General features: G+C 33.6%; 2 protein-coding genes across 2 annotated transcripts; one reads left to right on the top strand and one right to left on the bottom strand.

Moving 5' to 3' along the window:
- Positions 1-10,448: 10,448 nt before the first annotated feature.
- Positions 10,449-14,576, top strand: LOC131635318 (MDIS1-interacting receptor like kinase 2-like). Its single transcript, XM_058905936.1, has 2 exons — positions 10,449-13,762; positions 13,928-14,576. Exons 1-2 carry the CDS (start codon positions 10,474-10,476, stop codon positions 14,293-14,295), a joined length of 3,657 nt encoding a protein of 1,218 aa, XP_058761919.1. The 5' UTR covers positions 10,449-10,473; the 3' UTR covers positions 14,296-14,576.
- Positions 14,577-22,596: 8,020 nt separating this feature from the next.
- On the bottom strand, positions 22,597-23,975 carry LOC131635338 (uncharacterized). Its single transcript, XM_058905955.1, has 2 exons — positions 22,949-23,975; positions 22,597-22,751 (listed from the first exon to the last, which is right to left on the bottom strand). Exons 1-2 carry the CDS (start codon positions 23,973-23,975, stop codon positions 22,597-22,599), a joined length of 1,182 nt encoding a protein of 393 aa, XP_058761938.1.
- Between the last annotated feature and the right edge of the window lie 3,700 nt (positions 23,976-27,675).

The following is a 27,675-nucleotide window of genomic DNA, read 5'->3' as shown; positions in this document are numbered from 1 at the left end:
ATATCCAAAGTAACCTTTTTTAAAAAAAATATTATCGGAGATGCATCTCTGAAAACTATTGCGGTTTTTACAAAACCCAAACAAATACCCCCTCACTTTCATTCTCCTCAAAATAAACTTTTTTCACACAAATTCATTTGTAACAACTTGTATTCAAAGTATTCTTACTCTACAACTCCTTCCAAGCATTGATAAACATTCAAAGCTCCATTCAACATCTACTCAAAGCTTCAACAAATTGTAAGTTTTCATAACTTTGAACTCTAGCTTGGAAATATTATTAGGGCTGTTAGAAATTAGAAAAATATTGTAGGGTGAAGTTATTGTAGGTCAATGATAGTGTTTAGTTGGTAAAAATTGGATTTTGATCGAGTTAGGACAAGAAATGGTGGTCTGCCAAAAAAGGTTGTTTGCATGTGTTTTCGAAAGTGCATTTCCGAAGTCACCTCTGACCAGTTTCAGATACGCACTTCCGAAATATGTTCTGAACTGTTTTTTATTTATTTTCAAATTTGTTTCAAAGTCTTACCGGTTGTATATTTTTCCAGGAAATTGGCAGGCAACCAGACACCGGCCGCTCGACTTATACAAAGGGAGGGAGACACAAACAGCCTCAGCTCGACGCGAGAGAGCTGCACAATAAGCAGTGACTCAGGGATTGGGTCGAGTCCGAGTACCAGTCCAAATGGATGACGCGCCTGTAGAATCTTCATTTGCATTGAGGAGTCGGCTGTCTCGAGCGTCTTCCTCTCGTGAGGAGGAGGTACGCGAGGAGGAAAAGGATGAGGATGAGGTGGGACATGAGGAGGAGGAGGAGGAACCTGAGGTTCACCCTGAGCACGCCAAGGATGATGCTCAGGACGTGGAGGAGGAGGACTACCCAAGAGGGCTTTCAGACACATCTGTGTTGATTTACTATCATGACCATGTCGCTCGAGGTGTTTGGGAGGGCGAGGTTGTTTTTTTATTGCACTTTCTAATTTAACTGTTTTTTATTGTTGTTTTTATTGCACTTTCTTCAAATGGTTTAACTAACATTGTTGTTTTTTTGTTGTGATAGGAACAACCTACCGCAATATCCGTGAACCATTCGCGGAAAATATTTGATCTGTTTAAACCACATGCTTTGTGGTTTAATGATGTTGTAGCTGGTTCCAGGCTTGGTGGGTTATGTATGGCCGAATATAGTACCATAAGCCACGGCATGTAGGGGGATTTTGTTGAACGGTAACATAAGAAGACGTCTTCTTTCCACTTTTTTGTAGGGGAGTTGATGATCACCCTACACGGTGGCTTGTCTGCTCCACCTGCCAATCAGAAGGAGGTTATTGGACCATTCCAGGATACAAAGGGTTGAGGCCATAGAGTGGATGGTGGATTATCTGAGTATGGACCCAAATACGACAGATTATGAGTTTAGAGCGATGAGTGTGGCACATATCCGGTTCTCTAGCTTGAAAGAGATTTATGAGAACCACTTGGTGGCGGTAGTGGAGTCCGAGGAGGAGGGTGATGGGCTTTTTGTTGAGTATCATCGTGGTTGCTCTCTACGATGTTGGTTCATGTTCTTGGTAGACACACACTCTTTATGGACAAAAGTGAAACCTGCATGGACATGACTTATCTCTGGTACTTTACTAATCTGACTATAGTTCACGAGTGGAATTAGGGGCCGCCATTCTAGTATACCTATACCAGAAGCTGAATGAAACCTCCAACTGAAGGACTAGATAACTGACTGACTCTTGCACACTCCTTACGGTACATTTCTTTTAAATTATTTCACATTTAATTATATCATATTTCTTTTTAACATATTATCGTATTTGTGTTTCAGAGATGAATTATCTCTTATTCCCACTGCATCCACGACTACGATCCTGATCCAGCTTACATTGATGCCATGCCTAGGGCTGCACGATATGTCCTCCAGAGGGGGAATCAAATAGTGAGGCCATATCGTGTATACCTCGATCGTACTACTCACGATGACATTCAGTGGACGCCCTTCACTAATTATGTTGATGTTGTCCCATTCGACTGCATCGCATTATATTCTTGATGGTTGACATGTGGGTCAGACACCATGGTCAGGTATCTGCTGGAGTGGTACATGAGACAGTTTGGACGTGTACAGATGATATCGAGGTCTCCGTTTGAGGTTGCTACTGACACCGTTACCTTTTGGGAGCTCACTGCTATCTTTGAGGATTGGGCGCATCATCTAGTTCCAATGGAGTATCGGCGTACGCGGGCCACCTAAAGATGGCACTGTATAGATGGGTACGTGACATGGTTCTATCAGGAGTCACATCCTACCATGACACCTGATGCTCCTGTGTGTCCATCTAGACCAGCACACAAGGAGCTCTTGGAGAACCAGTAGGTTGAGGATGACCATGCCACTGATCTCTTGCCGATATGTCAGCGGATACACTCAATAGGGCAGGAGGCATTAGAGATAGGGATCATTGAGCAGAGAGGTTCAGAGGCGGTTGCCATAGTACAGAGGATGGTAGTGAGGCGTCTGGTGCGACAGTGTATAGGAGGCAACGGAGATCGCAGGGTGATCGCATTAGACATACTCAGTAGTTGCCTATTTATGTTTTATTCATGACTTTTTTTCATTGTTGTAATATTTTGACTTTACGCACTCATCTGAACAAATTTTTTCATATTTTGATATCGACTATTTATTTTAGTTTGCGTATTTTTTATTTTTCGTTACTTTTTGTCAAATAATAGGAGCTTTTAAAAGAATAATATCATTGTTTTGAAAAAAAACAGTCATAGCATATTTCGGATATGCATATGCGATACTGGTTCATGGTGTTTTCAGATATGCATTTCCGAAATCAGTAAAAAACGTGAAAAGGGTGCCTTCGGATATGCATATCCGAAGGGTATTTTGGGAATATTAAGGGTGTTTTTCACCTATATACCGCATAAAGAAATTTTCCATAACTAAAAGACCATTCAAGAATAACTTATATTTTCCTCACTTTAACATATAGGCCTTTTAACATACTCCCTTTTGTTTTGAGATTTAATTTGTCACCTCCTAAGTTGAACCTGACATCCTCTATATTTCATAATGCTAAAAGTGCCTTTAATAAAAAATGAAATAAATTGTCCGAACGAAACTTTCGGTAGACACTTTAAAATTTTTTGATAATTCCTTCAAAATTTTTGGTGAGTGACAATTTATTCCGGATTTATCAAAATTTAGCATTTCAGACCGAAAATTTAGTGCAAATGTGAGATTTCCGGTATATCAGTGAAATTTCCGAAAATTTAGCATTTTCAACGAACAAAATTTTTTCGACAGTTTTGTATGATTGTGATTGCACCGCCATTTTCTGTGGTCCATGGTGTTGTCCTTACCTCTGATCCTCACTACAAAATGATAAAATGACAAAAATCAGAGAACAAAGGCCAATTTCCAAGTATCTAAGCCAGTGCCACAAAATATGAAAAATTCAATTTTATTTGAACTACTAGAAATTCTGAAATTTCTAGTACAGATGGATTAAGAAAAACTAGAATTTTCAAAATTTCAGGTAAAAAAAATTAGGAAATTGTATAATTTCCAGTAAACACTTTTGGCATTTCCAAAATTTATGGGGAAAACTTCCTACAATATCATGATTTCCAAAAAATTTCTCACTTTTGCAAGAATTTCAGGTAAATTCTGTAAATTTCGGTATCGCTAGAGAAAATTTGAAGTTTACGCAAGCTTTGAGTGAATTTTGAAAATGATGGAAATTTTTTGTAAGGATATTATAGTCTTTTCATTGAGTTTGAAAATGTGTCTGATACTGTTAGTGCGTGAGGTAGTTTTAGTGAGTAGAGAATAAAGAGAATAAATGAAATAAAGATTATATTATTAAATTGTACAAATAATGATACAGACTAAAACTATTTATATACAACCTTGATTGGGCTTGGACTTACACAGCTTGGATTATATTTGATATTATTAGATTAGATTATATTTAATATTATATTAATAATATAAATCTCAATAATATCTCAACAAACCCCCTATAATCCAAGTTGTCTAATAACTCTAAAAATAGTCAAACTGGACTATTCCTAATTTTTTTCTCAAATTTAGGAATCTGTCAATCTTCAATCCTTTGGTGAAAATGTCAGCCATTTGTGCTTCACTCGAGCAATGCCTATCTTCAAGTTCACCTCGATTTACTTTTTTCCTCAGGAAATTAAATCTAGCTTCGATATGCTTACTTTTCCATGCAGAAATGGATTCTTCGCCAGATTTATGGCTGACTTGTTATTGATTTGCAACACAAGAGTTTTTTCACTTCGACCTCCATTTCTTCAAATACTAATCTGATCCAAATTGCTTTACATGCAACATACGACCCTGCTATATATTCAGCTTCACACGATGATAACGCCACCACAGATTGTTTCTTCGAACACCATGAAATTGGGGCACTAAGTACTTAAAAGAAATATCCAATTGTACTTCTTCGATCTTCCTTATCTCCACACCAATCAACATCTGGAAATAGTAATTGTTTCTTCTTCGCCTTAAGAGTCTCGTCGAAATAGAACTCCATAGTCTATCGATCCTTTTAGGTATCTTAGAACTCTTCTTGTAGCCTTCATGTGTGACACTCTTGATTCACTCATGTATCTGCTCACTAATATGACTGCTAAAACCTATATTAGGTCGACTGTTGCACACATATCTTAGAGATCCAATAATTTGCTTGAACAAAGTTACATCGACTTTGTTTTCCTCTCCATTCTTCTCCAACTTCAAGTTTGTTTCGACAGGTGAGGATGCAGGATTCAAATTATCCATTTTGAATATCTTGAGTATCTCTTTGACATACTTCCTTTTATGCAACACCATACCTTGCTTCGACATTTGAAATTCCATGCATAGGAAATAAGACAATCTTCCTAGATATGACATTTCAAATTCCTTCATCATTAGCTCTTTGAACTTCGACAAGTTCTCCAAGATATTTTCAGTTACCAACAAGTCATCGATATATAAGCAGATGATTGTTATATTTTATTCCATAACCTTAACATAGACACCATACTCAGATTTGCATTTGACAAATCCTAATTCGACTAAGTATGAGTCGGTCTTCTTGTTCCATGCCCCAGATGCCTGCTTGAGACCATATAATGCTTTGTACAACTTATATACTTTACTCGCTGCCTTCTGAATCACAAAACCAAGAGGTTGTGTGACTTAGACCTCTTCATCTAAAGGACCATTCAGAAATGCTGACTTCACATCTAAGTGAAATGTCGACCAGCCTTGATTGCATGCCAATGCTACCACTAGTCGAATAGTCTCCAATCTTGATACTGGAGCAAATAATTCACAGTAGTCAAGCTATACTCTTTGAAGAAATCCTTAAGCTACTAATCTTGCTTTATGTCTTGTTATTGACCCATCAGCATTGTGTTTCAGTTTGAACACCCACTTTACTTTAATAGGTTTTTTATATGCTGGAAATTTGACTAACTCCTATGTGTTATTTCTCTCTATTGCCTATAACTCTTCGACCATAGCTAACTTCCATTGTAAAAACTTTAAAGTCTCGTTATATTTTATTGGTTCAACACCTGCAAGTAAAGCAAAATGAACTAATTCTCCACCTGGTGTGACTTCATCATCACCAGCTACTTTATAGTATTGAATTCTTGCTGGAAGAATTCGAGTTCTTTGAGGTTGTTGGCTTGGAGCAGCCACACCTTCTTCAACTTTGACTGTGTCAAGAATGTTGGAAACTGCTTCGAATTTGACTGGAGTTTCGACAATTGCATCACATTCAACTTCACCAGTTGCTTCTTCAAAGTCAGAGCTCATCAATGGATTGTTGATTGAATTACTCGAATTTCAATCCCAGGCAAAATTTTCATCAACCACAATATATCGACTCAACACAATCTTTACATTAACTGGATTGAATTGCCTGTATGCACCACTCTGATCATATCCTTCTAGAATCATAGGTTCACTCTTGTCATCAAGCTTCATTTTTCTTGCATCAGGAACATGTTTGTAACACATAGAGTCAAACACCTTCAAATGACTCACTGATGGTCATTTTCCACTCCACACTTCTTCGGAAACCTTATTCTTCAACTTCTTGGCAGGGCACCTATTTAGGATATAAACTGCAGTCGAAATAGCTTCACCTCATAAGGTCTTTGGCAGATTCTTCTGCTTCGGCATGCATCTTGCCATATGCAATATGGTTCCGTTCATTCTTTCGTAAATTCCATTATGTTGAAGAGTATAATGAGGAGTTACCTCATGATTAACACCATGTTAGACATATAATTCTTGGAACATCTTGGATGTGTATTCGCCACCTCCATCTGTTTGCAAAACATTAATCTTCTTCTCACTATAGTTTTCGACAAGTATCTTGAATCTCTTAAAGATTTCAACTAATTTGTCCTTTCTCTTGACCACATAGAGCCAAGCTTTCGACTAAAATCATTGACAAACGAAACAAAATATATGTTTCCACCAAGGGTATGTTCTTTGAATGGACCACATACATCTAAGTGTACCACTTAGAGTATGCAGGATGATCTCATTGGCATAGTTGAAGCAAAAGAATTTCTGGATATCTTTCCGACTAAACAACCTTCACAGAATTTGTCAAGCATCTCAAGACTTGGAACACCAGTAACCATATGTTGAGTAATCAGTTGATTGAGTGATCGAAAGTTCAAATGTCCAAACCTCAAATGCCATAACCAACTATCCTTATGGTGGACAACAAATTTTAGACATTGTACTTCAGTCGAACTGATCATGGTCTTAAGCGTCAAGTAAGACTCAGTTAAAAATATATTCAAGGGAAGATATGATACTTGAGGGCGTCTTGAAAGAAGGAAAGAAAGTAGCCCGAAATTGACAACATGACAGAGTTAATAAGAATCATACGATCTCCATATAGAGAAAGCGACTCTCCCACCCTAACAATTTTCTTTTGATGCGGTCAATAAGAGGATACCAATATTTAAGCTTCCTAAAATCATCACCAATAGGCAGCCCCAAATACAAAAAAGGTAGGCGACCGTGCTTATAGTTCCTAACCAGCGCTGCCTCATACAACCAAGATTCAGAGACATTGATCCCAAACAAAATACTTTTATGAAAATTAAGTTTCAATCCCGACATGGCTTCAAAAAAAAACCAACACCTCCTTCAAAGCTCGTACATTAGCCCAACAAAAGGTAAATGATAAACAAATCAACACTTTGTGCCCCCACCCTATAACATGTATACATTCCTTTTTTCACTACAACGTTCATCAAAATATGTAATCTTCCAACTGCTATCAGAAAAAAGAAAGGAAAAAAGTGGATCACCTTGACAAAGACCTCTTTCCAACTTAATTTATAACTAATGTCCAAACAGTTCACTACTAGTAACTTTTACATAACTCACTACTATTAACTTTTACATTTCTTTAAAATCAACCGTAAATATCTTAACAAATAAAAAATCAACCTTAAATAAAAAATATTGTATGTATATTTTTACGCATGTGCATTAATAAAAGAGGACAAAGTGACACGAGATTAGGGGTGGAAAACGGGTCGTGGAATGTCAGGCCAGCCCGTGCACTCGCCTAAAATTGACGGGTTAGGTTGAGATTTTGGACCCACTACCCACCAAAGCCTGCCCCGTAAAATTCCGCCGCTCTCCAAAGTTCGCCCCAAAAAAATCCGCCGCCCGCCAAAGCTCTTCCCACTTATTTGTCCAACTCGTGTCGCCTTAATCCCGTCCTTTATAATTAATTCTAGTAATTCTAATTTTTGATGGTTTTATTTTACACATTTATTTGTGAGGATATGCACTACTTTTTATGTAAAATTGGTTAAAGGAAAATGATAAGTGTACACCATTTGATACACTTACACCGTAGTTGTATACCTACAAGGCATGTATTTTGTTTTTTTAATAATTTATTTTGTCTTAATATTTGTGCAAGAATATTTCTGCTTATTAAAATTTACGGTATATGCTAAGGTGTATTAAAAATTAAGTGAAAAATATAATTGTAAAGTAAAAAAAATCTATTAATCTATTAAAATATGAAGAAAAAAATAGACGGATAAGTCTGCCGCCCGCCAACCCGTTTATGCCCATTTTTATTTGACGATTTTGTCTGCCCTACTCTTTTTTGACTAACTTAGGCAGAACGGGACAGACGATCCATTTTGCCACCCTACACGAGATACACTAACGTTAATAACTAGAATTTAATAATTACTCCATCCGTCTCACAATAAGTGTCTTCTTTCCTATTTTTATTTGTCTCAAATTATTTGTCCATTTAGAATAACAATGTGATATTTATTATTTCTTTCCACTAACTTACCCTTATTCATTGTACTTTAATTCATTTAAGTACTCCACTACTTATTATTAATAAGGTTATTTTAGTAAATGAAACTCATTTTATCTAAAATGAACATAATTAATTATTTTTTTAAAAAGTGTGAAAATCTCAAAGAAAACATCTATTGTGAGACCGATGTTTAACTCTATATTTAAAAGTGAGAATAGTATATTTTTTAAAATAGAAATTAGGAAACAATCATAATCACATCATTAACTAATGGATCACATCATAATGACGTTACTTCCCTTGCTTTGACATTTATGCATATTAAGAACTTTCATAAACTTTAATTTGACTAATTCTTATGGATTCTAATGTATCATATATTTGACTACTCCTAAAACATGAAAAACTTTATAAATAAAAAACAGTTGAACAAATTGTGTTTAAACATACAATATATCTTAAGTTTTCACCTAATATTTCTTTCATTTCAACTTCTTAGATGGATTCTAATATTTGACTACTACTAAATCATGAACGACTTTATAAAAGAAATAGAATAAAATTACATTTAAACTTACAATATATCTTAAGTTCAACCTAACATTTCTTTCTTTCAACTTAACTAATTCAATCAATCAATTCACACATATTAATTTTTATGAATTTTGCAAAGATCCTTTGCATTTCTTAAGATAGATGGCAATTGTTATGTAATATCGCGTCTCTCTCTTTGGTTTACTACCGATTTTTGTAAAAGGGATTGAGTACCCCTAGTACTCTTTTTTAATTATATTCCTGGCTTAAAAAAAAGTCTAATGAAAAGAAAATTATTTTTTTTAAAAATACTTTTATTATTTCAGTTTTCCATAATTACAAAAAATATAGTAAATTGAATATAATTCAACTCGTTAGAAGAGGAGTGTTAGGAACACTCTCTTTTCAACAATCTCTCTAACACTCACTTTCAAATTGGTTGAAACATGTGTGTGTCCTACCACTTTATGTGGGATCCATTTTCAAAGTGAGGGACCCACACATGTTTCAACCAATAAAAAAAGTGAGTGTTAGAGAGAGTGTTGAAAATTGGTTGCTAGCATTTCTCTTCGTTAGAAATACATTTAAATAAATAATAATGTTTTACAACGGGTCAATTATCTTAAAATAAAATAAAAATGGGGTATCTTTCGTACATGAGACTTAGCAATATGGTTTTTCTGGATTCATACTCAAATCTTCGGATATTCTTCAGAAGAGTTTTAGGCCACTTATAAACTTTTCTCTAACCAAAGGTATTGGTATTACTGACTCATCTTGTTACTCTAAATCATTATTATAGTTCATTGAAAACTTTTTGAATAAGTATCATAAACATGTGTGATGTTGATTCAAAACATAAAGTTATTAATCTTGAAGACACTATGTTTAGAGTCATCAGTACAGAGAAGATAACTAAAGTGTTAATTTCACGGCAAAGCTCAAAACTTCAGTTGACATTGATCTTCTGATTCACCCATATCTTTTTTCAAGGGCTAGTAACATCCTGGTAGCAAATGCGGTTGTAATATGTATATCTGCTACAAAATACTTACTTAATTTCAAATAGAAATGAATATGAATTGCATGTCATGGATTTGAAACCATAGCCAAATAATTATTCAACAATTTAATAGCATAGTGAAATGAGATTCACACCGTCAATATTCATAAACTTCCTTGTAAGTGCAGTAAACACCGCTATTTATTTATTTATTTATTTATTTATTTTTATTTTAAAATTTTCTATTTATTTATAATAGTAAAAATTGCAAGTTTTTTTTACTATGTATATATTAGAAAACATGTAAAGTCCTAAACAAAAATAAAATTTGTGCCAACAAAGCAAACAAATGATGTTCTTGTAAAACAGTCATAATCACACCATTAACTCTATGTGGACCACATCATGTGATTTTTCTTCTCTCAATTTGACATTTGTGCCTTATATGAACATAGATCCTAGTTGGAATCTAACGGCAGCATGTGTTTCACAACTCTAAACCTTAAAACATGGATTTTTTTTCTCTATATAAGAAATTAAAGTATTAACATAAAGGCCATATACTCAAACATGACAAATCTTCAAAAGGCTATTGCTTTTCTCTTTTATATACTTGTTATATCTTTGCTTCCATTGAAAATCACAGCATCACTAAGAACAGAAGCTGAAGCTCTTGTCAAATGGAGTCTATCACCTCCTCTTCCTTCATGGTCACTCACCAACCTTATCAACCTTTGCAACTGGAAAGCTGTTGTTTGTGACAATTCAAGTATAACTGTCTCAAAGATAAACTTGTCTAATGCCAATATCAGTGGAACACTCACTGACTTGGATTTTTCTTCTCTCCCAAACCTAACCCTCTTCAACCTCAATGGAAATAGGTTTGGTGGATTAATACCATCAACAATTGGCAACCTCTCCAAACTCAGTTTCTTGGACTTGGGAAACAACTTACTTGAAGGCACACTCCCTTCTGAGCTAGGCCAGCTAAGGGAACTTCAACATGTTAGTTTTTTCAACAACAATCTCACCGGTACCATTCCCTATCAGCTCACTGATCTCCCTAAGGTAAGTTACCTTGACTTTGGATCAAACTTTTTTGTATCTTCCTCTGACTGGTCTCAATATTCAAGCATGCCTTCCTTAAATTACCTTGGTTTGGAATTAAATGAACTCACTGGTGAGATTCCAAGTTTCATATTTGAGTGCAAGAACTTAACATACCTTGACCTCTCTCAGAACAACTGGAATGGTACAATACCAGAATCCATGTATGGTAGTTTAGGCAAACTTGAATATCTCAACCTCACAAACTGTAGGCTAGAAGGAAAACTGTCATCCAACTTGTCCATGCTCTCAAATCTCAAAAATCTTCATCTCGGTAATAACATGTTTAATAGTCCTATTCCATCAGAGATAGGATTGATGTCTAGGCTTCAAATTCTTGAACTGAACAACATTTCGGCCCGTGGGGAAATTCCTTCTTCCATAGGTCAACTAAAGGAGCTAGTGCATCTTGATCTCCGTCTTAATTTTCTTAACTCTAAAGTCCCTTCTGAGCTTGGCCTATGCATAAATCTGACTTTCATAAGTTTGGCAGGAAATAATCTAACAGGTTCTTTGCCTTTGTCATTAGCAAATTTGACCAAACTTTCAGAACTAGGATTATCAGATAATTTCTTTTCTGGTCAAATTTCTGCTTCATTGATCTCTAACTGGACTGAGTTAACTTCCTTGCAAGTTCAAAACAACAGTTTCATAGGAAATGTTCCTCCACAGATTGGCCTGTTGAAAAAAATTAATCTCCTTTTTATGTACAAAAATCTTTTCTCTGGTCCTATTCCTGAAGAGATTGGAAACTTAAAGGAAATGTCACAGTTAGACCTTTCAGCAAACCATTTCTCTGGTCCAATTCCACGAACCATTTGGAACCTCACAAACATAACAGTCATACATCTTTTCTTCAACAACCTCTCCGGAAACATTCCAGTGGAAATAGGAAACTTAACTTCACTGCAAAGATTTGATGTTGACAATAATAACTTGGATGGAGAATTGCCGCACACAATTGCTCATCTAACTTCTTTAGCTTATTTTTCTGTGTTCACAAACAACTTCTCAGGAAGCATTTCTAGAGATTTTGGAAAGAATAGTCCTTCTTTGACTAATGTCTACTTTTCAAACAATAGTTTCTCGGGAGAACTTCCTTCTGACATGTGCAGCGGTCACAATCTAATAGCTTTGTCAGTAAAAAACAACAGCTTTTCGGGGCCATTGCCAAACTCATTGAAAAATTGTTCATCTCTTGTAAGAGTTAGGCTTGATGACAACAAGTTCAGTGGGAACATCACAGAAGCTTTTGGGATTCATCCAAATCTTACTTTCATCTCACTTAGCAGAAATCATCTCGATGGTTATCTATCTCCAGATTGGGGTAAATGTATCAGCTTAACTGAGATGGAAATGAGTGGAAACCAATTTTCTGGAAAAATTCCATCTGAGCTAAGTAAGTTGAGTGAATTACAATTTCTTAGCCTGCATTCCAACGAATTCACCGGAAATATCCCCCCTGAAATTGGTGATCTAAGTCGGCTCTACATGTTCAATTTGAGCAATAACCATTTGTCCGGAGAAATCCCAGAGAGTATTGGAAAATTAGCTCAGCTTAAAATCATTGATTTATCAGATAATAATTTTAGTGGAAGCATTCCTAGAGAACTCGGTAACTCTAACGGGTTATTAAGCATGAATTTAAGCCATAACAATCTATCTGGCGTGATTCCGTATGAACTAGGCAATTTGTTCTCACTCCAATCCATGTTAGATATCAGCAGCAACAATCTTTTCGGAGAAATTCCTCAAAATCTTCAAAAGTTAGCAATGTTGGAGATTCTCAATGTATCCCACAACAATCTATCTGGAACAATCCCACAATCCTTTTCAGATATGCGCAGCCTTCAATCTGTGGACTTCTCTTACAACCACTTGTCAGGTATGATACCAACCGGTGGTGTTTTCCAGACAGAAAATGCTGAAGCTTTTGTCGGGAACTCAGGTCTGTGTGGTGATGTGAAGGGATTAACATGTTCCAAAGTATTGTCTCAAGACAACTCTGGAGGGTCCAATAAAAAGGTACTTCTTGGTGTTACTGTATCAATTGGTGGAGTATTACTTATAGGGATGATTGGTTTTGGAATCCTGCTATTTAGAAGGAAAGCCAAAAAACTTAGTGAAGAATCCGAAAGCAGTGAAGATAATGATCAATCTAACTGCATGGTATGGGGAAGAGATGGGAAATTCACATTTTCTGATCTTGTGAAAGCAACCAATGACTTCAGTGAAAAGTATTGCATTGGAAAAGGAGGATTTGGAACTGTTTATAGAGCAGAACTACCAACAGGTCAAGTTGTTGCTGTGAAAAGACTCAATATATCAGATTCTGATGACATCCCAAAAGAGAACCGCATGAGCTTCATTAATGAGATAAGGACACTTACAGAAGTGAGGCACAGGAATATAATAAAGCTTTTTGGTTTTTGTTCTAGGAGGGAAGAAATGTTCTTGGTTTATGAACATGTAGAGAGAGGAAGTTTGGGGAAAATGTTGTATGGAGAAGAAGGAAAATTGGAGCTAAGTTGGGGTACAAGGTTAGACATTGTGCAAGGATTGGCACATGCAATTGCTTACCTACATAGTGATTGTTCTCCACCAATCGTGCACAGAGATATCACACTGAACAATTTACTACTGGATTCAGATTTTGTACCTCATCTTGCAGATTTCGGCACTGCAAAACTGCTTAGCTCTAACAATTCAACCTGGACTTCAGTTGCAGGAACCTATGGCTACATGGCTCCAGGTACATAATCCATTCAATGAAAGGCATGTATTTAATAAAGTATGAAATTATTTGAATATAGTAATGGTTTTTTGCGTATCACTAGCATATGTATACAATTTAAAATTTATGCATCCATACCTGAGGAATTTGTTGACTAGCAAAATCTAAATTTGCATTTTGCAGAGCTAGCACAAACCATGAGGGTGACTGAAAAGTGTGATGTGTATAGTTTTGGTGTGGTGGTGTTAGAGATATTGATGGGAACACACCCAGGAGAATTCTTGAATATCCTATATTCAAACAAGTCTTTGGCATTAATGGAAGTACTTGTGAAGGATGTTATAGACCAGCGGCTTCCACCTCCTACAGAACAATTAGGTGAAACAATAATGTTCACAATAAGAGTAGCTTTGGCATGCACATCTTCTGCTCCAGAGTCTAGACCCGTGATGCGTTCTGTTGCACAAGAACTATCAGCGACTCCACACGCTCGTCTTTCTCAGCCATTTAGTACGATAACCGTAAGCAAGCTTACAGGATTACAAAAATAGAATAAAGAATCAATTCTCATGCATACTAGATGTTGACTTACACATTATTGTGGGTAGAACTTATTATACTAGTTAGAAAGATTAGTCTAGTTAAATTTATAAATTTTAAAAGCAATGTAATTTGTATCATCAGAGTATTGTATACATAAGCATGTTTTGAAATAACTATTCTTCGTCTCCACGAATATTTCAAAGAAGGTTCACCGTAGATAACTATTGTTAGAACCTGAGCTAATATACTCACAGATGATGTTCATTCAAGCACATCAACATTAGAACCACCTGTCTTTAAATAGAAGGACTTTATTCCATTACAGAAACTTTTTTAGTTTTTCATAAACATGTTATCTTTTATTTTGTTACTCCCTCCGGCCACTATTATAAGTAAAAAAAATAACCTTAAATTTTGGTCACTATTTAAGCAAAAGTCATTAATTTTTAGACCACTAAATATTTGTTTACTATTATATCTTTAATTTAATTCAAAATATTTAATGTTGGTAGTTTATTCATCAAATATAAATAAAGATATTATAGTAAATTTTATTTTGATGGTACATGTTCCAACTGTTTTTGTTCTTCAAATATATTTTGTTGGTAGTTTAAGCAAAAAAGAAAAGGAAATAAACGTAATCCACTGTTTCGTTCATTTATTTGATCCAATGCAACATTTGTATCATTTCTGCTTCAATTAAAATGTCTCATTTTAGCATAGATTGTAGGTTCACAACCAACTATTTGGCTAATGAGTAATCAACTAGACATATATGCGAATACGCGTTTGATCTCAGATGAGTTTCCAAAAATTGGCTTCATGAAAAGATAGTATTTCAATTATAACACTAAAACTAGAGCAATGGATAACTTACATGCATCCATTTATTTTGAATCGTAAGTCCATCAGTTCTCTCAACCTCATTCTTGTTCAAATTAATGAATACTCGTTGTAGCACCAATGATTCTGTTTAGTACATTATATTGAAGAGTAATTCAATATTCAGAAGATGAGCATCAGAAGTTCTGACGTGAGCTGATCTTCTGATGGTGGCGCCTGGGTTTTCTCCAGGATGCAAGTAATAAGGATTTCGTGGATTGAGACTCGGATCATCGGATTTTGGAGGCGGATCAGAGACTTTGGGTCTTTCTTCATCAAAAGACGAAGACATGATGATGGATGAAGAAAGAATTGAAGGAAGGTGATAATGGGAATGAATGCGGAAAATGAAATTGGGAAATTTAGGGTTTGTTTCACTAATACCATATTGCAGTATTGAAGGTGATGAAGATGCAAGTCATTTGGCGGCAAAGGTAAATTTGAAATGAAAAGGAAAATGAATAGTATATTATTTTATACTGTGATATTACAAGGGATGGGCTATATATATACATTAGAGGAAAATTATACCCCATACCCCTACGTTTATCCCAATACCCCTACAAAAAAAAATTCGGACAAATTTACCCCTGTATAAATAGTAGAAATTACAAAAATTTTAACTTTTTCCCTCGTTCTTACAGTTCCGGTTGCTGAAGGTAGAAGAAAATAAATTTCATCCAAAACCGGATAACCCACCCTCTGCATTTCCGGTTCTCAATTCAGAAAAAAAAGTAAGTTTCGCAAAATTTTTCGCAGCCAGATAACCCAGCGTTGGGGTTTCCGGTTCATGTCTTTACCAGCCGGATAACCCAGCATTGGGGTTTCCGGTTCATGTCTTTACCAGCCGGATAACCCAGCGTTGGGGTTTCCGGTTCTGTATTTACCAGCCGGATAACCCAGTGATGGGGTTTCCGGTTCTTCTTTACCTTAGCCGGATAACCCCCCCTTGGGGTTTCCGGTTCCTATTTTTTTTTTCGTTTTTTTTTATATTATATTTATTTTTAAATATTTTTTTTAATTGTTAATTTTTTTTTAGTGGTTCGAAGAAGAGGCGGTGCGATCGACGGAATGTGTCAAAGAGGAAGACAACGTCGAGAGGCTGATGGCGAGGGACAACAGGGAGGTGCACCTGAGGTTGGTCCGCAGCATCCGGCATTTCCTGGAGGACCTACTGATACATCTTTATTGGTTAGATATCAGAGTCATGTTGCTATCATTTATGGTTGGGCGAGGTACGTAAATGTTTTCTTAAATGTTTTTTTTAAATTACATGTACTTATATATTAACATATATTACAAATTATTTTCATTTATGGAACATGGTGTTTTGTCAAATCAACAATATGTTGCTTATCATCTGTATTTAGTCGACTTACGAAAGCATGACCTTCAAATCTATCAGGTAAGCCGTGGTTGTGTACTCCGTATTTTACATCGATCTTCCATCCAGAACCATCTTTCGACGGTGTTGACCTAATTTTGAAAGGACAACCACATCTCTTACTAGCACTTTGGGTTTCGCTATCAGTTTTTTTGTATTTTCCACCTCTATCACAACCAAATACTAATTTATCACTTCTTCTTCTCTTGCCTGTTTTGGTATCTGAACGAGTTATTATAACTGTCACTTTATTCCTAATTCCAACCTCCTTAATCCAACTTATCGCCTCTTCTCTTGTAGCAAATTTTTGACCAGTTACAAAAACATCAGTTGTATCCACACATGTTTGAGTTACATCGCATTTCATTAAAGGAGGATCCACACCTAAATATATAAAATTAATTTATTTTAATATATAAAAAAAAATTAAAAAAGGAACCGGAATACCCACATAGGGGATATCCGGTTCAGTAAAATTAAAAAAAAAAACAAACCGGAACACCCAATTCTGGGATATCCGGTTCAGTAAAATTAAAAAAAGTGAACCGGAACACCCACCCCTGGGTTGTCCGGTTTTGAAATTTACTCACCAGAATTTTCCATCTTTTCGTCCATACATACAGTAAAAATGTAAAAATAAAAAATAAAAAAGAAAAGTTAAAAATTTAATAAGGACAAAATTGAGATTTTTTTTAAAATGTAGGGGTATTGGAATAAACATAGGGGTATGGGGTATAATTTTCACATTAGAGTAGTTAAGCCCATTATACAATGTGTAGTCCATAGACCAAAAGAGTGTAAAAGCCCATAATTCTAATGCCAATTAAGAGGCAAGAAATTGGAAGCTGCAAAATATAATTACAATAAATGCTAACCATAAACATAACTGATTCAAGTATCAAAATGCTAATAATTATGAATAAAAATTTTCGAAGAAGAGTTAAGAAAATCAATACCGAAACGAAACCGATCTAAATGATAAGAAATTAAGTGAACATAGACACAAATAACAAATTCAGTGATCAAGGAAACATAATATTAATTATGAACAAGAATTTTGGAAGAAGAGTTAAGAAAATCAATACCGAAACCATCGAAATGATAAGAAATTAACGGAGCGTAAACACAAATAACAAATTCGGTGCTCAAGTAAATAAGAATAAACTTAATGGATTTAATAGCGCTATTAATTATGAGCAGGATAATTAGAAACACTGATTACCGATTCGAAATGAACAATGGGCATCAAATCTAATGCGAACCTAAACTCAAGGAAATAACAATAATCAGTTTCCATCAATGATTCATAAAAAAAGAGTATCATAAGGAGGAATCGTTTACACAATGAAGAAACTTTATTATCAGCGGAATTTTTTGATTATCGGTGATTATCACAAATAATCGTAAAGATAACAGATTCAAGAAAATCTAATGTGAATAACATCATTCTAAAGATAAAATTCTATAACCTATTGGAAACAAAAATAATCGATTTACAACAAAGATTCAGAGATTGTCGTAAAGAGAAATCATTTACCTGTGAAGAAGCTTGAATGCAAAACAGAGAGCAACTACAACAGAATTTCAATCAACACTAAGCATTAAAACAAGCTAAAAAACTGAATCAGAGTACTCTAAACATGCATTACTAGAGAAGAAAGGATCAGAAGCAATATTCTCCGAAGAGAGAAGAAGAAAGAGAAGAATGAAAAAACGGTTAGAGGAACACATTATATAGAATGGGAAAAGAAAATAAGTTTGCTGGATAAAGAATGGAGTTTACGATTAAAGAAGAAGTAAGAAAAACTGAAGTATTGAAGCAAGAACTTAGTTATGGAAAAAAGATTGAGAATTCAGTATCAAGGTGATTGATTTTCTTTTTAAGTTTTTTCTTTTGTTTTGAATATTACTTTCAATCTTCTACTCTGTTAATTGTTCTTGTTGTTATTATCAGCGGTTCCGACAACTATAATGGATAAGAATAAAGAATTGAAAGCTACGATTAAGGAGGAAGCTATAAAAGTTGTGGAATTGAGGCGAGAATTTGGTTATGGAAAAAAGATTGAGAATTCAGAATTAAGGTGATTGATTTTTTTTTTTAAGTTTTTATTTTATTTTGATTATTACTTTTAATCTTCAACTTCGTTAACTATTCGACGCTGTTGTTATTATCAGCGATTCCGACGAAAGATATATAATCGGTAAGATTGAAAAAACGCGAGGAAACTATGCAAACGGTCAAAAAAAATCAGGATGAGATTGACAAACTCCATTGTTTCCTCAATAAAATAAGAAAATAACATTTTCTAGAAAATACCCAATTGTCCTTTTGTTATCTTAATCTAAATCAATAATTTAGGGACCAAAAATGTTTTTTTTTTGTTTTTTCCAATTCACTTTTCACTTTTTCACTTTCCAACTTACTTTTCACATTTCACTTTTCACCTTTTTCACTTTTCACTTTTCACTTTTTATTACTTTATTATTATTATTTCTAATAAATTATTAATCAAAATATTTCAATAAATGATTTTTTAATAAGAAAATTATTATGATCATTTTAAATGATTGTCAATTTACATTTAAAATAGTATTTAAATTTTAAAAATTAACTTTAATAATTAAATATTAATAACGAATAAATATAATTTGAAATTTTGTTTATTTTAAGATATAATACAGAAAATAATAATAATTTTAGTTTAAAAAAATATTTCAATTAAAATAAATTTAAAAATATACTTGAAAATGCGTATTATTGGAAAAAATACAAAAGTGTGTGTCAGTTATCATTAACTTTAATTTATATGATTCAAAATATTATTATATTAATATATGTCATTAATGATCTAAATATTATTATATATGAAAAATGCTATTTATGATCCAAATTTTTTTTATTTAAAAAATGTATACGACTATATAAAGGAAAAAAACTATTATTGATCGAAATATTTTTATATACGAAAATTTACAATTGATTAAGATATTTTGTAAACGATACATAAATATAAATAATATTTGTATATGGAAAAAATCTATTAATGATATAAATATTTTTATATAAGAAAAATTGTATATATGATCCAAAAAAATTATATTAAAAAAAGGTATACGCGAAAAGTACTATTATTGTTCTAAATATTTTTATATACGAAAATTTACAATTAATTAAGATATTTTTATAAATGATACCTAAACATAAATAATATTTGTATATGGGAAAAATCTATTAATGATCTAAATATTTTTATATATGAAAAATTGTATTTGTGATCCAAAAAATGTTGATTAAAAAATAGTGTATGGGAAAAAATCTATTATTAATTTAAATATTTTTATACAAGAAAATTTACTATTTATCAAAATATTTTTCTAAATGATTTTGATCCAAAAATTTTGATTCAAATTTTGATTTTGATTTAAAATAAATATATTATTTAAACAAACGCGCATACCAAACTAGAACTCGTGTGTATGCACGGTTTTGTTACTAGTTTTAAAAATGAAAGGGAAGTGAGGTAAAAAAACAATTAAATTTTTTTAATTTCCAATTTTATAACCAAACAAAATTTGATATTTATTATTATTTTATTTTTTATTGAAAATTAATAGGAATACTATCAATAGAAAAAAGCGAAAAATAGCTGAATTTATGCAATATCATGGCAACTTAGGAAATTCTATTGAAAATAAGAAAAAGAAAATGAGAGAAGCGGTTAAAAAGAAGAATACGGGAAAAGTGGCTAGAAAGAAGAAGATGAAACTACATATAAGTTGAGGCTTATTTTATGTATGGTTAGGTTGATTTTGTGTATTGCTTACTTTATGCTTGGTTAGGTTGATTTTGTGTATTGCATGATAAGTGTAAGTTGATACTAATTTTTTTGTATGCTTAAGTTGATTTTGAATAAAAAATTTAAGCTTGATTTTGTGTATGCTTAAGCTAGTTTTATTTGTGTATGCTTAAGCTAGTTTTATTTTAAGTACTTAACTTAGGCTAATTTCAGTTTAGGTAATTTTACTTGAATTTGAGAAACACAAAACATGTAATTTCATTCCATTAAATTTGCAAGACAACATCTCAAATCCATATTTCTATAAAAAGTACGGGATCACTTTAACCTAAACTAAAACGGAAACACACTCTCAAATGATAGTAGTGTATGCATGAATTAGTAATGTCATTTGGTCAATTATTATAAGCAAAAATAGTTAATTTTTACACTAATAAATATTGGTTTACTAGTATATCCTTAATTTATCTTGAAAGTACATGTTCCAAATGTTTTCGTTAGTCAAATATATCGACTGTTTCGTTCATTTAATTGATCCAATGCAACATTTGTATCATCTCTGCTTCAATTAAAATGTCTCATTTTAGCATAGACTGTATGTTCACAACCAACTATTTGGCTAATGAGTAATCAACTAGACATATGTGCGAAGACGGGTATGATCTCAAATGAGTTTCCAAAAATTGGCTTCATGAAAAGATAGTATTTCAATTATAACACTAAAACTAGAGCAATGGATAACTTACATGATACAAAATTAAACAATTGAAGCAATACATATTAGCATTCTGTTAAGGAATCCAAAAAAAATGTAGCAGCCAAATTCCAAATCAATTACTAGCCAAGAAACGTATAAGCCTGGAAATTTCTACCTAGAAACGTATAGATATGAATAAAAGGAATACCTATCCACTTGAGTCATCTTTCCGTTTGCCTCAAAGTATGCATCTTAGTCCTTCAACCAGTGAGAATTTTATGTGGATTACGCGCGAAATTCACATAAGTTTGTATAATTAAGACCAAATGGAAATCAGAAGCCAAAAATCAGCTAAAAGGTTTCCGAGACTTAAATTAAACACGATCAATCTGAAAAACACAAAGCAGGTAATTTTTTTGACTAGGTAAGGAGTAAAAACAAGTCTACCAGAATGACGATTACATAATTGTAAGTTGATATTTTAAAAAAATGAAGTCATTTATCATAGAAACAAATCTAAAAACAAAAACCATCTTATATTAAAGAATCAAAACTTTAGCTGAACTTCAGAGGAGCAATTATCTTTTCCTAATCATGACCTTGATGAAAGCATTGAGACAACAACATCAACATTCACATTATTACAGCATGTCAAATCGATCTCTTCCAATTGTGTGCAATTTTCAACCACAAACATCACTCTCTTTTTCGTGACATAGTCACTAACATATCAATAATAGTTGCAAAAGCCCACAACAACTCTTTGAGATCTCATAAAGTGTTTTATCATCAACACTTGTAAATGATAAGTTTAACACCTCTAGCTGAACTACAAAGTTCCTTTTTAGTCCTCTCATATTATCACCATAGGACAAGTTAATGTTTAAGCTTCCAACATCTACTTAAAACTTTTTTTAAATACCTTTTTTAATTTGACACAAGTTCTCATAACAGCAAATGTTAGTTTCATTCACTCGACTAGAATTAGTAAGTCTCATTCATTCACACTACATTGCTAATTTCATATTAAATTTATATTAAGTCACTTTCTTTCTTTTTTTTTTCTTTTGAAATGAATAATAATTATCTTGAATCTAAATTGTGTATGATGAAAAAATCTATGTTTTCTGTAAATTTTTCATTTACAGTTCTAGTAAATATTTGTGTGTATTGAATTACTTGCTACTAAATCATTGATATCTAAAAGGTTTCGGATAAGTTGCCACTGTTTGTTGAGATATAGTTACAGAATTTAAAGGTCAATTAATAAGAAAATCATGTCCACGCTGCCTTTTATTTCTTACATATCATCATAAAAATCTTTAGTATACAAGAAAATTAATATAATTCAAGTCAGAGGAAATAAAAACATTAAAATTTAAAACGACATATAAAAAATTAACTATATTCAGATGATTATTCAACAAAATGATGATTAAATAGAAACAAATATAAAAACAAAAAACATCTAATATTTAAGAATCAAAACTTCAATAAATAAGACATCTAAACCTAGCAAAACCCAACCCTAACCAAAAGAATCTTCTCTTTATGTCTCAAAATAAAAAGAACCACCATAATTTTCGAAAGATCGCCTTGATGAAAGCATTGAGACAACAACATCAGCATTCACTTTAACACAGCTTGACAAATCGATTGTCTCCAATTGTGTGCAGTTTTCAATCACGCTCATCACTCCCTTTTCTGTGACATATTCACACCCATCAAATAATAGATGCAAAAGCCCACAACAACTCTTTGAGATCTCATAGAGTGTTTTATCATCAACATCTGTACTAACTGGCGAACTACAAAGTTCATTTTAAGTTCTCTCATATTATAATTGTGGGTCAAATCCAGGTGTCTAAGCTTACAACATCTAATTAAAACTTGACAAATACCTTTTTTAAATATGTTAGGGCAGTAACTTAAATCGAGAAGTTGTAAATTGGGGAAAACGGAAGCAAACAATATAATGGTCTCGTCGTCAATAAAGTAATTGTTAGCCAAATCTAGAAACTTGAATTGAGGGTTCACATCAAAATCTATAAAAATATCATAATTTTCTACACTCTCGAAATCATCCATATATATGCATCTCATTGTGATCTCACCAAGTGAACGACAGTTCTTAACGAGTGCAAACAAAACTGATGGTCTGAGCTTGGAACATTTACTAAGATTTACCGATGTCAAATCAGGAAGAAGCAAAAACAACCGAAAAACATGATGATTAGTTAGAAAATCATCACCTTGAATACCCAAATGTTTTATCCCACTGCACTTAGATAAGAAACTATAAATTCCTTGAAAACTATAGCCGGTACAATTTTGAAGAACAAAATTCTTGAAAGGAAGAGCTTCTGTTGCAATAGAGGAAAGCAAATAATAAGATATTTGAGAAGACTCAAACTTAAGAGAATTCAAACCATTGAAACTTAGGAAGGAATCAATGTAATGGGAAGTAATATAGTTTGCATCGTTTAAGTCAATCCAAAAAATATATAAAGATTTCAATGTTGATATGTCACAGAGAGTCAAAGCAATGGCTGCATAGTCAAGATCATGGGAGGAGTCGAAGGAGAGGTGAAGGGAATTAAGGTTGGAGAATCTATGAAAGAAAAGAGGGAGATGACAAAAGTGTAGATGATTAATTCTGATAGAGAATATGAGACGGTTGGCGAGGGCGAGGAAGTGTTTTGAGACGAGAGATAGAGATTCAAAATTGTCTTTGATTTTGCAGTCGAGCGAATCAGTGGGGAATGGGAAGACATGGAACGGGTTGGCCGGCTTGGTGATATCGAACTGCTTGACCGAATTGATGAGGAATGTCAATACATGCTCCCAGCACTCTTCGGGTAAGTAAAACTCAAGTTCTGCTTGTTGTTGTTCAACAGATTTGCCACAAGTTATCTTTTTCTTCTCCATGTTGATGAGGAAGTGTGATTGGTGAAAAAAATAGGGGTGGCAACTCATTAATTTAAAGGGTCAAATTTTTAGGGTGAACACTCTGATACCCATCATATTATATTGGGTACCGGTACCCTGTATGACATGTTCAATTTTTATAAATCCACCTATACAATTCAAATTTAAATTCCACCTATACCATTCAAATTTAAACTATTAATATTAATTTTATTTATAAAAATTACTATATTAATAATGATCAAACCATTCAATTAACCAAACAACTCCACTTTATGTTTCTTCTTCTCTTCTTTCGTTATTTTCCTTTCATTTCACAAACTCAATATCTCTTCCTTCTTCTTGTAATCTGTTTTCTTCTTCCTCCCGCCGTTCATCTCCATTTTCAGAAATTCAGTTCATCAATTCAATCTATCTATTACTTCATTTTCGATAACCAATGAATTTGATTATTTCAAACTTTCTATTGTTGTGGTAATTTTCCAATTTTTGAATTTTAGGGCTTTTTAACCACCACTGTAATGACACAATTGCATTAGGTTTGATTATGTAATTTTTGGATAATCACTCATATTCATGGTACTCAAAACCAATCCTGTGACCGTGAATAACATTTGAAATAGAAAAAAGAAAGAAAAACAATGTAATTTTTCAGAAAGAAAAAACACTTTATTTTATTTTCATCTTCCATGGATTTACAATGTTAAAATAGAAATCAAAATGGAAGGAGAAAGCTTTCTAATTTAGTTCTGCTCTTGTTAGAAGGAGGAGGTTGATTTGTTCTATTGTTGAGAAAGAAAGATGAAGATGGAACTGTGCGGCTGCATCACATACTACAATGAAATAAAATTCAGTCAACAAATGTAGATTAGGGTTAAATGAATGTTTTGGGCTTAAGTTTTTTTGGTATAAGTTATGGACTTAAGTTTATTAGTTGGGTCTAATATATTCTGTCACTCTTAGCTTTCAATTATATTTACCATGGCTCACATTTAACTCTTAAGGAACTTCACATTTATACATATAGGAACTCCACACTTAGACATATATTATTTTAAAAATGCTTTATATATATATATATATATATATATATATATATATATATATATATATATATATATAGGAACTCCACACTCAAACTTAATAATATATATTTTAAATATTATTTTCTATATTAAAGAAATATATTATATTTTTTTGTGAATTTTAATTTTTAATTGTGTTATTTTGTGTATTTAGTGTGTAGGAGTAATGAAAATATTAAAAATGTATATAACTGGTTGAACATCGATAGAATCCCGGTCTGATTTTGATTACCTTACTCATATTAAATAACTTTAATTTGAGTTTTGTTTCTTGTTATTTTATTTCAATTATTATAATGAGTTATTTAACTAAGTACATGTTCTGGACTGGGCCAAGATTTGGCCCAGTCTACTTTCGGCCCACTTAGTTTTGGAAACCCCAAACCATCCCTGGGCCCGTGAGGGGCAAACAATGTTTGGCTCCCCAAAGACCCAACGGCATTTAAAGCATTGTATCCAGTGCCCGGCATAAGCGGCTCCCTGCGAGCATCCCACCTGACGAGGATCCGCCTCCTCGTCTAGGCCCAAGCATGCCAAGCACGCTCCCAGCGAGCGTCCCCTCCACCGAGGACCCTCCTCCTTGTGGCCTGATCGGAAAAATAGCAAGTGTACTATTTTTGCGAAGTAGTAATAAAAGGTTAAAAACCAAGTATCGATCTCGAGGACTGCGTTGGAATATAAGTTTTATAATTATTCAATTAAATAAAAAGTCAACTGGTGTTTTTAAAATAAAAATAGCAGAAAGTAAATTTAAGCCTTTTTCACTTATATGAGTAACTGCCAAGGTAAGGTGTGTAATTTGCTCTGTAATAACCCTGAATTCTTATTTGAGATCTTTTCAACAAGTTCATGATATTCAATTACTAAATCTTTAGAGTGTTTGCCCCTAAATCCTTATTGGGCAAACCTTTGGTTTTTCATCTATAAACCTAAGTCCTTAGAGCTAACAGATAAAACCAAGCTTGTTTTCTATCAAGAATTCTTAGTGACCATAGGGTATCCCTAGTCCTAGGTGATATCTACTATGGTTCAATTTAATACAAACCTTAACAATTGCGATCCGACAACTTGTTAATCACATAACAATCTTTATTGGTCCGATAAAGAAGGCATTAAAAACAGTATAAAATTGAATTGAATAACATAAACATGAAGTCGATCAAATCAGAATATCAAAAGTCATTACAAACCAAATCAGGGACACCCCCTAGCATTGGGGGGTTTAGCTACTCATATTGTTCAAAAGAAATTCAAAAGTATCAAAGTTAAACATTACAGATAATCGGGGAATTTGTGATCTTCAATTGCTCTTGCTCATGAATGATCTCTCTTCTCCAATAATCTCATACGTTGCTCTGCTTCATATTCAATTCCTTTGGTTGTGTAAAAGATACCTCTTCTCTTCTCAATCCTCCACTTATATATTGCAAACCCTTCTTTTTAAGTCGGAAAGTACCAAAACGCCCTTCTGGATCACTTTTTGAGTGAAAATCATAAAAACATGACAATCTGCGTAACAAGCCAACACGGGTCGTGTTGGGCAACACGGGTGCCCGTGTTGGTCCTCTGGATCTCAAAAAAACAAACTTGCGCTCAGTAGAAGCAACACAGGTCGTGTTAGGCAACACGGGTGCCCGTGTTGCACCACTGCTTTCCACTTTTCCTTCTTCCTTGCATGCTCAGCAACACGGGTCGTGTTACTCAACACGGGCGCCCGTGTTGCACCACTGACTTCATTTTTTCTTCTTTATCTTGCTCTTTACCTCCGACATTTCTTGCACTGGGTCGCGTGAAGAATCTCCTAGATCTGAAATACCATTAAACAACCAAACCAACGCATAAAATGGGAAAATAAACTCGAAAACTAAAAAACGGATAAAACTTGCAAAAACAAACAAAACTACTTAAACAGCTTAAAAAGATTATACTATGACATTAAGCAGTGCAAAATACCTGGATAATCATCAGGAAAGTGACAAAGACATAGTGAGAATCGTGACCGATCACAAACCCAAACTTATTTCATTGCTTGTCCTCAAGCGATGCTCGAGAAACAAGTAAGGTCCCCCCAAATTATTCACAGATATCTTACCACAGTACTGCTGAGATTTTTCGCACTTCCCTTTTCTTGAACTTTCAATGATTTCCTTCGTCCCCGAATATAGTGACTTCGTTATACTTCCACATTGTTGTGTCTCTTTACCTGTAAGCTTATTCACACTCTCACCAAAACTCTCAAGTTAAAGTGTTTGCACTCAATGATCAAGGCATGCACAGTCAACTCATAGATTTGTATAACATTTATCTTCATCTCATGCGCACACGACACACTTTTTGAGGTCTTTTATGGTTGTAACGGGGCTAAGGGACAAGGTGGGATGATCAAACAAACAGGAGAACTAGAGGATTTTGGCTTAGAATCAGAGTTATTATCTCACTCACTGTGTTAGTACGAAGTTCACAATCACAAATGATGGACACCGTTTCTTAAGATCTTTGACTAACTACTCATATCTTTCTTTGAATATCTCTTTTCTTGCGCATCTTTATTCTCAGATCAATTTCTTCTATAGGTAAGTGCTCCCTTTTTGTATTTTTCATTTCTTTTTTTTTTC

This window comes from Vicia villosa, unplaced genomic scaffold (genome assembly GCF_029867415.1).
Source record: "Vicia villosa cultivar HV-30 ecotype Madison, WI unplaced genomic scaffold, Vvil1.0 ctg.001464F_1_1, whole genome shotgun sequence".
In the NCBI taxonomy this organism is placed as follows: Eukaryota; Viridiplantae; Streptophyta; class Magnoliopsida; order Fabales; family Fabaceae; genus Vicia; species Vicia villosa.
Note: the sequence above shows the minus strand (reverse complement) of the source record. Positions and strands in the feature narration are given on the sequence as shown.